This window comes from Nothoprocta perdicaria, unplaced genomic scaffold (genome assembly GCF_003342845.1).
Source record: "Nothoprocta perdicaria isolate Ctin4 unplaced genomic scaffold, notPer1 scaffold_129, whole genome shotgun sequence".
NCBI lineage: Eukaryota > Metazoa > Chordata > Aves > Tinamiformes > Tinamidae > Nothoprocta > Nothoprocta perdicaria.
Genome location: NW_020454416.1, coordinates 853,273 through 866,992, shown reverse-complemented (window position 1 = coordinate 866,992; position 13,720 = coordinate 853,273). Strand labels below are relative to the sequence as shown.

General features: G+C 38.9%; 1 protein-coding gene across 1 annotated transcript in view; it reads right to left on the bottom strand.

Annotated features, from left to right (window-relative positions):
- Positions 1-1,784: 1,784 nt before the first annotated feature.
- Positions 1,785-13,720, bottom strand: part of LOC112942469 (cytosolic phospholipase A2 epsilon-like) — a 33,359-nt gene continuing 21,423 nt past the window's right edge. The window contains exons 10-21 of the mRNA XM_026033410.1: positions 13,544-13,639; positions 12,920-12,957; positions 11,689-11,824; positions 10,047-10,183; positions 9,199-9,424; positions 8,357-8,471; positions 7,795-7,932; positions 6,229-6,336; positions 5,281-5,469; positions 4,959-5,125; positions 3,710-3,896; positions 1,785-2,461 (exon numbers count right to left, since the gene is read on the bottom strand). Coding sequence (XP_025889195.1) covers positions 2,253-2,461; positions 3,710-3,896; positions 4,959-5,125; positions 5,281-5,469; positions 6,229-6,336; positions 7,795-7,932; positions 8,357-8,471; positions 9,199-9,424; positions 10,047-10,183; positions 11,689-11,824; positions 12,920-12,957; positions 13,544-13,639 — 1,746 coding nt within the window. The 3' untranslated portion in view covers positions 1,785-2,252. The remainder of the gene's footprint in view (positions 2,462-3,709; positions 3,897-4,958; positions 5,126-5,280; positions 5,470-6,228; positions 6,337-7,794; positions 7,933-8,356; positions 8,472-9,198; positions 9,425-10,046; positions 10,184-11,688; positions 11,825-12,919; positions 12,958-13,543; positions 13,640-13,720) is intronic.

Here is a 13,720-nt window from a genome sequence, read left to right as displayed (position 1 = left end):
TGGAAGATGATTCCCCTTTGATCATCACTGTCATTTTCTTCTAGATTCTTGTTGAATGTAGAGAACTCTGAGACACTGAATTATTCCGGCAGTTCCACTTCAGAATTGAGCTAAACACTCATTGTTCTCCGTGACCCGTCCTGGCTCCTGGGAAGCGGCGGCAGGCAAGGGAAGTGTGTGCACTTACACACCTAGCCCTGCTTGTCTTCAGACTTCCTGCCTAGATGCTTCCTGCTGTCAGTGAGATAATTTTTGCCCTTCAGACAATAAAACTATAACTATATGGGAACTTGGGAGTGCTTCCAAATTCCCAGGGCTTACTGTGCCCTTTGGCAATATCCAGTTCCACACTGCAGTGAGATGCAGCACGCACCAGCATGAGCTCCTTCGCTGCACTCTGGCTTCCACAGGAGGCAAACCCCAGGGCATATAGCCCAAGCAGGAGCTGTGCATGCCCCTCTACAGCATTAGCTGACCTAAGAGGTAAACACAAGAGTTATGTCACTGGGAACCACTAGGAGATTCTGGGTTTTGAGGGCAACGGGACTCGTCAGGCTTCCATTTTAGGCCCGCAATATCTAGTTTTCCTTTACAAAAGATACTGTAGTAGAATCGAAGAGCAGGGAAGCCTCTAGGAAACAGAGCAAAGGGCCACAGACTTGTAGAAACACGACCTCAAATATGTTTTTTAAAAAGAGGAAAACAGAATAATAGTTAAACTACTTCTAGGGAAATATATATGGAGGCTTGGGATTTTGTTTCTCAAATACAGTGCTCAAACTACGTTCAGCTTTGACTACAGAACATGTTTGAACTTAGAAAACAAGAAACACATTCTTGTCTATCCATAAGAGATACCTTATCATTTTTGCCCAACAACCAAATTAACTGTTTCTTCCTTTCTCTCTCTTTGTTCTGTTTCTGTCAGGTGTATTTCTGTACAATATAGAAGACAGATTTATAAAGGATTATGTTTCATTTTGATCATTAATTTCAATTACAGAAACATGCCTCTTTTCACTCTATGAGAGAACTTGGATTTACTCAGGCCCTGTCCAGCATTTTGCAGAATTCAGCTGAGATTCCAGGTAGTTATCCAACTGCTGCTAAACCTGCAATATCTCCATCAGGAAAATGGAATGCTTACCTGAAAGGAGCCATGTTAGCATGACCACCAAAACGTCGCCAATTTGAAAGTTAATCTTCTATTCACTTTAGCTGGAGTAGCTATAGCAAGTTTAAAAAAAAAAAAAAAAAGAAAAAGAGGGAGATACTGTAATCTGGGTGAGTGGTATTAGAAATGTAATTTTAGATCTACTTTGCCTAATGCATGTGTATATGGATTTTTCAATGTAGTACTTTCAAAAGCTTTAGAGTCTCAAGCTTTCAGTAGGTACCAGTAACATTTAAATCAAATTTAAATACGTTAAATAAATTAATGTGAGTCAGTTCCGGGAGAGATGAGCTTTAAATGAAAACTGAAACTCCATCTGTCCCAGGATCCTGAGTGGTTTGCATCTAGTTCTGGAGCAAGTGTCATTTCTTCTTTGGTATTTTTTCAGCAGCTGTGAAATCAGTTTGAAATCATGTTGTCTTTTCTTTCTCTACAAGGAGAAAAAATATATTCTAAAATAAACTTCTGTAACATTTATTACTTCTTACAAAAAAAAAAAAAAAAAAAAAATCCACCACACTTATTTGCTATATCTCAGATACCAGAAAGTTATTTTGATTATATAAAGTTTATTTTTTATTTACATTCACATAAAGACATGTTAGTTGACAAATTGGCTTCTTGTCGATGCTTTGGAATGAAAGCACTTCTGTATTTAAAATCTCCTCTTTTTATAGGGCAGGTAAAGCACAAACACTGTCAACATCAACTTCCTCATGTTTCCTTGTCCACATATTTCAGCCTTGGTCTGGTAGGTCGCTTCTCCAAGTAAGAGCTACACTCCTGAGGTTTTCTTTCAATGAGGGAAGCACATTAATTCATTAGGGAAGAGCTCTGCTTTTTGTGCTCATTCCCTTCACTGACAGACAGGCTGTAGAACTTTTGGTGCCAAGCAGTCCTCCTCTTAGCATCCTTTGGCATTTCATTGTTCTCTAATCAAGTTGCTTAATGACTCAGAACAGGGCTCAGATATTTTATTCTGTTCTCCCTCACGCTGAACAGTCTGCAGAATGCTGAGATCCCTTTTGGCTGGGGAAACACACATGCCATCAGCACTGCATGATGTTTGCGGTGGTGACTATTTCTTATTCCGCTTTTTCCTCTCCACTACAATGCGCAAGGCCTGAAGAATCAAGTCTTTGTTATTCTGGACATTGTAGTCACTTAGTTTCACCAGTTTGTCGAAATTTTCCTCCGAGTAACTCAGATTGTTTATATAATATGGACCACAGCTATTGGCAACATCAACATCTCCCTCTGCCATCTCCGAGGGACTACGTTTCACACCTAAGGGACAAAAAATGATGGGGTTGATTAGCATAATGTGATTAGAGTCTGCACATTTGTCAAACATGTTCAGTTGATGGAGGTGAGGGTACAGATTGTTTTGGGCACCATAACAGATAACTATTGCTATAAAGAAACCTACAAGCTTTATGAAACCTCAGCAATCTAATATTGCCTGAAATATTGAGACATGGCAGAATAGAAGAAGGACCTTTCTATGCACGTGTCATCATCCCTGTCAACATATATAACAGCCCCAAGCAAAACAATTAGGTAGATAGTTCCAGAAATGTAATCTCTGGAAATATTAGATCCGTAGTATCTTATAACCTGAAGACAAAATCAATTAACTTGTTTTAATTAACTTGACTGTAGAAACCAGACGCAAAACCTAAAAGTCCCAGTTCTACCCCTCAAATAAACAGGGAATTCAATCCAGAATATCTACAAAGTAAAAATACGGTGTGTTTTTTAATGATCGCTTTAAAAAAATACAATAAGGACCTTTGTGTTGTTATTAAATTTAATGTATTATATAGCATAGGATTTTTGGTTTTCAGTATCCTTTTTAATTACTGAAGTGATTTTTAAAAAAGTATTTCCATAGTGCGAATTTATGATTTTATAATCTGAAGAAGAAACAACTAAGACTCTTGGCAGTGGGAGAAGTAATATTGAGTTGAGAGAGAAGATTAAGAGAAAATATGTGTTAAAATTCATCTATTTTGAAGTGACTGACAATGTTACTATTTAAACTCTTGATTCCAAACCCTAGGACACACTGGAGTGAACAGAAACTGTCCCCGTGTTATCAGCATTATATTTTCATCAGTTTACTAGTTCACACTTTTGTTTTCAAGGTTATCTGCCTAACTTTAAGCCTGGAAATGACTGTAAACAATGAAATGTTCCCAAGAGCATTCTCTGACAGGAAGGAATGGGAAGTATGAAAGCAAATGACGTGCTAACCCTGCTCATTTTTTAGCACTGCAGACAGGGTATGTTTTTCATCTGCAGACTCTATAATCCACCTATGAAAACCCTGAAAAACTCTGTGGGGTGGCATGCGTGTGCAAGGCTCATCCCAGCTGCGGCTGTATTGTCCAAGAACATCCGCTATTGTACAATCCCTGATACAATCCAGATCTAGGCATATCTGATACTTTGAATCCCTGAGTGTTTACTGGAGGATCTGAACAGTAGATACTGCAACAAAGTGAAAGAAGTGATGGTTTGCAGTAAACTTACCAGGTGCTTTGTATTCCCTGAAAGTGTCATTTACTAGAGGGAAAAATACCACAATAGGTGTTTCTGGGCTTTCCTTGTCACCAAGGATGTAGCATTCCTTCAGGTTTGTTGTTTCCTGTTCATCCGGCACCTTTTTAGGGAAAGGAATTCCTTGTTCTGCAAAGTATTTAGAGGCGTCTCTCAGAGGCTGCTTTGCCATAGTAGGGAAACAAAACAGAACATCAGAACATACTGAAGAGATTTTGAGTTTGTGTCAACAATTTCACTGGGAATGTTTGTGGACTAAGGGCCAAATTCTGACAGATTATGGCACATGCTCGACTTAAGTTATTTTAACAACACTTCTTCATAGACTGTATCGGGAACCAAAATCTGGAGGGCCAGACTGCAGTACAGCTCTTTATGCCCTTCCCCATCCAAAATGTGACTTTATGGTCAATGACACATCTCCAAGGCATAGTTGCACACAGACAAAAAAATCAAGAAACATACAGTGACTTTCATATCCTTCCAGCCTAGAGCTCTGAATACCTTCTGGAGCAGTCTATTGGCTATAGGAAGAACAGGACAGCTACGCTTCTCACCTACGCATCCCAAGCATCTAGAGTTAAACAGGAGAGATCTGGATTGACCTACATCTTCATGAAAATTTACACCCCACATTTGGATATTAAAAATGCTGCCTTTAGATGACTTTTTATTCCTAAGGAATATCAAGTTCCTAAATGCAACTCTGCTTGTATTTGTTCATATCACCTCCTGCATCAAACCCTCGAATTGTTACCATTACATTGCTCTGAATATACACTTTTTGGTCTGTGAGAATGTGGGAAGGGAACTTTTGATGGAGAAGTTATATGTAGTTTTTAGATGCATACAGCTTTGTTCATTCTACACTCAAATGCCAAAAACAAAATAAACCAAAAGTCAAAAAAGAAAGCCCACATATAAACACTATTTTTTATTTAAACTTAGCATTAAGACAATTATTTCATTTCTTTCATATTCATTTCATTTCTTTCATATATGTATAGTCAAAAAAAAAAGGGCAGATTCAGTTTACTAAATATTGACTTACTAATAATACTTGTACTGATCAATAAAAATAAATGATCCTGGTAAACGGTCAGGTGGTTTACCCCATCCAAATATTGGGAAAAAAAAAGGTGTCTGTAACTAGGCGATTGACCATTCTGGTAACAAAATGATAAAACTAGGATATCATTAAAGAATAATGTACAAGTCTCACCCTTGTTTGTGAACCTGAACTGTAGTTGAAATGCAAAACCAGATCCACTTTCCTTTCAGGTCTCATAAGGGGTGGGTAACTGGTTTCAAAGGCAAATGCAGTGTCAATCAGAATGAGGGAATCTGTTGCTCCTGTCAGGTGGTTGGGTTGGGAGTCAAGCTCACAGTCTAGAAAAGAAGCATTTTTTTTGAGGGGAGGTACTCAATACAAAAAAAATGCTTGTAGTATTACTAATAGGCAGTCACCTTAATTCCTTAATCTTTGTTTCCTTTTTAGAAGAATAATCTAAAATACAATTAAAAGCGGGGTGTCCTTACTATACCTTTCCATTTAGCAAACTCGCTCTCCAGGTAGTTGGCATTCATCTGCAAGCCCTTTAGGAAATTGTGGATTTCTGAAGCTGCTGGACGTAACATGACCACGTCTCGGAAAATGTTTGAGAAGCTGTCAGGGGGAGAAACCAGCCGAGTATCTAGTTCATTTGGCCTTATAGGGAACGGGGATTCATCTTCTGGAAAAAAAAAAATAAAAAAGAATAAGTTCTTTCATGCAGTTTCATTGTTGAGATCATTCTGTACAAACATAATTTGTTTTATTGTTTGAGAAAACTTTGGCATCATTCTCCTTTTATTTCCAAAATCTCCAGAAATCTTTTTTTTTTCAACTGAGCTTTAAGAAATTCATTTCTTCTTCTCAATCCCTAGCAGTGATATTTTTCCTGTGCTATAAATCAGTCCACCTCATCTACTCTGATTTTATTTGCTTTTCTATGATTTTATCCATTCTAATATCCTTCAGTTATCCTGTCTTCCTTTGCTTCTTTATATTATTCATTATCTCTCAGTAACGAATAGAAAAACGCATCTGTACTCCAAATCCATTTTCCAGCAAGTGACATCTTGTTTCAGATATCAAAACCATCCCCTACATGTGCAAGAACATAACCCCCACTCTTCCTTCTCATATTTTTTTTTCCTCTGTAATAAATATTTATTGTGTGTTTGTCCTGTCCTGTCCTCACAAACTGAAAGCAGCTCATACGAGGGCTGTTCTCTCTTATTCCTCTCCTATTGATTCTTTTCCTCATATAGCTAAAAATGATTGCCATATTGTAACATAATCTAGCATGAATTTCCTCTTGGTTTCTGTGTGGGCACAACCTCAAATAAGGAATTCCCAAATGGCTTTGAAAAATTCAGTGAGAGAACAGCAGCAAAAAGAAGAAGGAAAGGAGAGGAAAAAATAGCATTACAGTATAATAACAACTCACCTATGTCAATAATTTTGTCTCTGGTCCATCTATGCCAGAAGTCTTCTGAATGAACAGATAAAAACCAAGCATCCATAAGATTTAAGGAAAATACGCTGCTCCAGATCCCTGTGACATAAGGTACATTTGTCAGAAAGTAATACAGTAAAGATCTGGAAGCATTCCCTATCACCTCCTACATCCCCCAGGAAACTTTATTCATTGAATTTAGTGGGAAAATAAAAGAGAGGGTCTTTTTGAATCAGGATATGAATCCATAATATATGCTAAAAAAACCCACTGACCTACGTGAATAGGGATTGCAGTAGGGATTTCCAAAACATTCGATTTTGTTGGATGACAAAGAATGTTTTACCAAGTGTGTCTTAGCATAATTTACTTGTCTTCAATATTTCCTTTTCCCTAAATTTCCAGTGTTTGTGATGCCAGAGGTTTTATTTCTTTCGGACATAATCCTGTTACACATATGCAGTCATAGCACAGGATTGCCAACTACAAATATTCAACATTAATTTGCAGATCTCCTTCTGAAGAAGGGGTCTGGCTTAAGAAAACTGAAAATGGAAAACACAAATGTATATGTCTTTTGATTTATGTTCCGATTTTTGAAGATTTAGAGCATATCTGGATTAGTCTCAAGTTCTTCTCTGTAGCAATAGGTGTTGTGAACTTAAAGACAGTCCAAGTCTGCCACATACCAGCAATGTTTCAGTTAAGAAAACACCATTACCTGATCCTGCCAGGGGTATCTTGTGTGTAACCAGGTATTACTGATCTTTCCAAGCTCTGGAATTCAATGGGACATCTTGGAAGAAGTGGAGTAATGAGCAGAAAAGACTGCACCTGGGCAGCTTTTAGATTACCTGGATACTCAATACCAACCTGATCAATAAGAACAGACTAGGAAAGACCATCACAGCCATGTAGTCAGTCTCCACTATACTCTAGGGGCAGTGGCATAAAGTCGCATGCTGAATTCCTGAAAGCCCTTGAAATAACTGTGTCACTAAAGTAGGTAACATGTTTTGACTGATAAGGCTCTGGATCATCCTCAGGGAACATGCATGTGTCTTGCAGTCATCCTATAGCAGTGAGGAAGATTGTCAAGGAGAGAGCTGTTGGATGAGGCCGAGTGTTTGACCACTGAAGAGATCTGAGTATGGATTGGCATTGCATCTAGGGATGTTTGCATCCAGGGAGTTTCTAATGTCAAACTGCTTCCTTACATCTCACCACTGGCTGTAGCACAATCTCCACACAGGCAAATAATAGATAAAAGGCTATTTTCTAGAGACCTTGATTGCAAAAAGGACTGATAATTTAAATGAAGTTTGATGGTACAAAAATTCTGTGGCTGGCAAAATGATATATTCATATTGAAAGGGCAATTGAATATAAAATCAAGTAAGTCTGTTCAGCTGAATTAATTCATAGAGAAATTTCAAAGTGCTGATTTTTTGTGGAAGATGAAAATATACTATCTACTTCATTTCAGAAAACAGTTTTGCTAGAGAATGGATCATATTATTTTATATTACATTACATTTTCCTGGAGTAACAAATTACCTTCCAAGAAGCAGATTCTGGATTCCGGTATTTTCTTCATCAGGCGACCCATGAAGAACTCACTACCAAAATCTTCAGCACGAATGAAAGCTCCGTATTTTAGTAATCCTACCTCATATGGAGTGAATTCCACCCATTCTAGAAAAAAAGATTAAAATCAGTTGAATAAAACATGATATCAGCTAAGTTTGGGCAAGCTAGTTTCTGGACTATAGTTTGGATATGGATATAGTTTGCAAACAGGCATTTATTCACTGTACGTTTCACAGTAATAAGAATTAAAAGTGAATTGTTTCCTTATATCTAGATGTGTCTACTGAGTTTAGACTTTTGAAACTTTCTATGTAAATGTTGAAATAGTAGTTTCATGATAACATCCTCCTTCATCCTTCTTTTAATCCATCATACATCTTCTGGAAATAGAAAATTTAACTCAGAAATCTACTCTTAGGTGCATTAGTCCTTTAGAAGATTTTTTGCATTGAATATATTTATTTGCCTAATCTTAAACAGAACCTTGTTGGGGTAGAAGTTAAACACAGTCCTGGAGTGTTATTATTACCTCTGAAATCCTGGTTGCTGACTTTGTCCTTAACATTGAGAGAGAGGTAGATGGGCAGGGGATTCTGTCCCTGCTTTAGTGCCTGCTGCTGATCTGAGAGCTTATGGGTGTCTTCCTGTTTTGAACAAGGACAGTAGATGAGCAGAGTTAGATGACAATTGTCCCCTACCCCCGCACTCTAGCACACAAGCTGTCCTCGTGACTTGGGTACTCTTTAAGTTCAATTCTTAGGCTGAAATAAAACGTGAGATTAACTGGTAGGAAGAAAATGTTGTTATTCATATTGTTTATTTCAGAAAAATGTCAGGAAACACTTGGAAAACATTCTTGGCATGAGATGCTTCACTCAGTATGAATAGCCCCTGCTCCTAATAGCCCAGGAAATCCTCTTTTCCTCAGCATTGTGGTGGAGCCACAGCTCAGACAGAGTTATCATCCAGCACAGTTTGCCCCTCATTGCTTTGCTGCAGAGCATCTTGCATATTCAGCACCAGTAGAAAGGGCAGGAGAGCTTGGGAGGGAGGCTGGGGCTTGGCAGGGGTGACTGCAGCACCTCCTGCAAGGGGAGACCTTGGGAGAGCTGCAGGTGCTCCCACCTTGTTGGAGCAGCCCCGGCAGGGACGGCTGTGCCGCCTGGGCCACACTGCTTATTGCAGGTGTGCTGGGTCCGGTGGGCACCTCCTGGCCAAACCATCCCCGAGGGCTCTGCGTGGTGCTGCATGAGGTGGGGGCAGTTCCTATTTCTGGAGGCACCCGCTTTAGACATTTGCTATCTATCCTTATAGATATGTCTAATGTCTACCCACTAAATACGCAAATATGGGAAAAAAAATCTACTGTACCTCATCATGTAACATTGCTTCAATGATGAGTCCCCACAGATCTGTGAAACATACCCGGTATCCATCCTGCTTTCTCTGGTACAACTCTTTTAAATAGTATTTCAGACGATGTGGAGCAAAGCAAGTGAGAAACTTATTTTTGAGCACCTGCTTTCGGACATCTGTGAGTATTTCCTCTAGATCTTTGTGGGACCAGTCAGGATCTTCATACAAACTTGACATGGTCCTTAAAGAAAAAAAAAAAAAAAAAAGGAAAAAATAAGGAAAATTTTAAATTCCCAGCAAGAGCACTGGTGAGACACTTGACATTACAGAGGTTTTTGCATCATGCATTGATTTGAGATTGAGCTGAGACCAAGTTGAAATTATCTAATTATAGAAAGCTCCAAGATGAGGTGTGTTTAGTTTAGAGTGCAGGCCCTGCAACAAACTCACAAAATCTTTCTCTCTGTATCATCTACCTCTTGCTCTAGAACTGGGACATTTAAATGGGCAGTAGAATCCTCTTGTGCCCACCACTTGTTCCCTCTTCAGTCTACATGAAAAGCACTTGTGTTTGTGATGCCATTCACGTATTTAATCAGGATTTAATTGATTCCAAATGCTGACAAATACCAGCTGAAGAAAACAAGTAAATGTCATGGCAGAAGAACAGAGTCTTTTCATCATAGTACTGTCTAAAAAAGCTGTGAACAACGATGGCTTCTGATCTTGCAATTAATAACTGCTAAATACTTAATGCTTCATATAACAGCTTACTACTATAAAGATGTTATAACTTCTTTCGTCATTTCTATGGCATCATTTATAGAATACGCCTAAGAAAGCTTTACTTATCTTGGCCTTACCATGTTGTGCCAGATAAACCGGTGATGTACGAGACACAGTCCAAGACATTCAGTTTCTGAATGCTTCGAAGGTGAGAATACATGGCTGTAAGAGCTCTGGTTCCACCACCTGTGGTCATGATTGCCACCACAGGCACCTGTGCAATCCCCAAAGACACACATTTAATGAAGTGGTGTGGGAAGGGAAAGAGATGTCTGTGATTAGAAGAGAGGCAGCAGAATAGCATTGATAAATCAATAAAGTGTGCCATCAGTTTGCAAGTAGAAATGAGACATGAATTAAACATGAGGCATAGCAGGAATAAGAAAAACTTCATGTTTCATTCTGCTAAACAGCAGTGCATTAGGAGGGTGAAATGTGCCATCTCAGACATCATATTTTCAGTACTCTGTTTATTCTGCAAACCAATAACACAGATGAGTAAATGGTATCTCCTTGCATCTGAACTTCAACATGACCAGGAAATTTAGGTGATGCTTCATACAGTCTATATAAATAACAATAATTTGTCAGTTACTAAAGTTTGGTGAATATGATTCCTATGATTTCTACTGTATTGCATTTACTTCACAAGTCATATTCAGATGGATCATGACTAATGGGTCTAAGGGAGCACTGACCAATTCAGACTCTCTAGGACTAAAAGTTGATGATGTTACCACCATTCACAGCTGCTGGGGGGCAAACAGGAGCCACATTCTCTCCCCCTGATATGTATTTATACCATATTGGAAGCACAAGTGAGCAGTCATTACTTCTTTCTGGGATGCTAAAGAACTACAGGGTCTGGTAGTCTTAGAAAAGGGATTCATCCATGAAAACGTGTTGGCTGAGGTAACAGCTACCAGACACCAGACACCAATGCATGGTGTGCTCACCTCTCATGCAAAGAGTCAGGAGACTCTAGGAAACCGCTTCTGCACGGAAGCATTGGTGCCTCTAAAACAGAGGGGAAGGAAACTGCCCATGGCTCAGTGCTGACATTTAAAAGCAAAGTCCTGTGTGGGAAAGGTTTAGCTGTCCAAAAACTGCTGAGCACAGTTTATGGGGAAAGGAGGAAAAGCTGGTATATCTTTGCTTCTGAGTTCAGGCTTTACACTGCAGCCTTGGTGGAATTATTAAAAAGAAAACAAAATAAACAGAGGCTGATTTTTTTTCCCTGCCTTGACAAATGGAAACAATGAGAGAGGGTCCAAGTAAGTTGCCCACTCTGTGTTTGAATGATGGTTCAGTGTGACTGGAAGCATGCTCTGCTCACACAGTAGAAGCCCTAAATATCAGCACAAAATACAAGCAAAAGGAAGTCCAGTATTCAAGGGAAGAAAGAACTACTGAATCAATATGTTTGAGCTGGCTTAGCATTAATCCTAAAAAAAGAAGCCCATCTTTGCACTGCTGTGCAGCTTGCTTCTCAGTGCAGAGTGTGATCCAGCAGGTACAAGACTGCAGCTTTTTAAAGATATTCCCTGATATCACCACTCATTTCTTCCCTTGAATGGGGGGGGAGGGGAGAGTCCATAGTTTGCACATCAAACTTCTTAATCCCTGTGAAAAGCTGCAGAGTGAGCACAAACACCACAGTTTGACGCCCAGTTGGCAAAGCACTGTGGAGAAAATGGAGAATAATGCTGTCTCAGATACCTCATCCTCCTGCAAGTCCTCTTTTAGATGAAGGACATCCTTCAGAGCAGCTGCCACCACCTTCTTCCTCTTACAGATGAAATCCTGCTCCTCGGCACACAGGTCAAACCCCAGACGCACATCTAGGTCTTCTGGGCTGGAACACAGGAAAAAAAGTTTATTTTTATAGCCTAATTCAGTAATTAAAATGTTTCCACTTCATAAATAGACATACCTTCACCTTCACATCTATATAAAGTAATACAGGAAAAAAGTTAAACTGGTTTTTTTTTTTTTTCCCTCTGTTGCTACAGAGCTACTACAGTATCTCTTCCTTTGAACTGAGGATGAGGGTATTTCTCTTATTGAAAATACAATTTAATATAGCCACCAATAACAGAATTTTTCCCTTTTAGTCATTAAGCCAGAAGGCTGCAGAGGGCAACTTTTTAAAGTTGGCTTTTGAGTGCACCTTCAAAGCTCCAAACTTCCACCCACATTTCTCTTCAGGTGCATGGTCATTTATGAATATTTATAAGCACTGCAGTTGCAGTTTGGAAGTTCCTATGAAAATCTTGCACAGATGTGGTAAGGGAGAGATTTTAAGTGACAGAAAAAAACTATGTCTCTTCATAGCAAAGATAGGGAAAATTAACATAACAATGATGCAGCAAAATTTTAAGTCATTAGATCCCAGAATTAAAAATACTATTTTAAATACTTCTATGATGTTCTACAGAACATCATGTGACCTATGAGGGGAGCTTTGAAGGGAAAAGAGAACGCATAAAAAGTAAAAAATGTATGTTCATGCTTTCTTTGAGTCAGTTTATGCTTTCTCTCAGTTTTCAAATGCTGCCTTTACTGCAGGTCTGTATTTGACAAAGGCTAGTAGAGCTACCAAAGGCATACCTACATAGCCAACTTAGTGCAAGTTTTAGTTAGATCAAAATATGAGTAGAAAATTAGCATGTTCTTTCTGTATCCTTTTCTTAAATCACTGTGTAGTCCCATTGCATAAAAATCACAGGCTCTAAAAGTATCTGTGCTGCATAGTGCAGCCTTCTGACCCTTCAGAAGAACATGTGAAGACTGCAAGAGGAGTATGGTTAAGTGTCAGAGGGAAGGAGAGCCTAATTCAGCCTTTCTAGCCATTTAGATTAGCTGAACTGCTGGAGCAGATTAAATGGAAGACATGATCACTCTTTTCCAGGGGGAAAAACACTTAAGGAAGAGAAACAGGATATCTTACCAGTTTTTCACCTTTAAGTGCAAGTCAAATTTTCTGTGCTAAAAAAAAAAAAAAGAAAAGAAAAAAGAAATCAGAAAGGTAAAATAATGTATATTGATTTTTTAACGCAGTCCTCCTTCCCCAGTCAGAATAAGGTATAGCTTCTTTGGTCATTAGTGCATCTACAAAGCTCTAAATCTCAGTAAAATGATTTTGGGAGATAAGCAATTCTCTCAACACTTCATTAATACCTGAAGGCATGCACTGATTTAACAGATTAAGGCTTAAAGTATCCTCAATAACCTGCATCTTCTTTCTATTATAAAACTCAGATGTGGAACAACTTATGTTCTAGTACTGCTTAGCTAATGCACAGATAAATAAGATTTGCAGTGATGCATCTCACTGGAAAGATCTACCTACATTGATCCAGGACCTAGTATCTCACAACGTATCTTCCAATGCAACTTCAAGTGTCCATGAGTGGCATCTCAACCTTTCTTGGTCCCCACCTAGGATTCCCCTTTTTATTTTGCTCTAAAGAATTTATTACATTGGCCATTTATTACATTTGAGGGAGGTAGGAGAATAACCAGTTTTGTAGCAAGAGGTGGACTTTCATTCCTCTTGCCCATGGGCACTTACCTCACCAACTGCTTCCTGCTCAGAGGGGAGGGACTTCAGCGGAAGGGACAGCTGGACACTTCTGTTCTTCCTTGCTCCACATGTCATGCAAGCACACTGAAAATGAGCACGGAGTTCTTTAAGGCAGAAATATTCCTTCTTGCTGCTTACTCACAAATAAATATTGGTTTATATGAC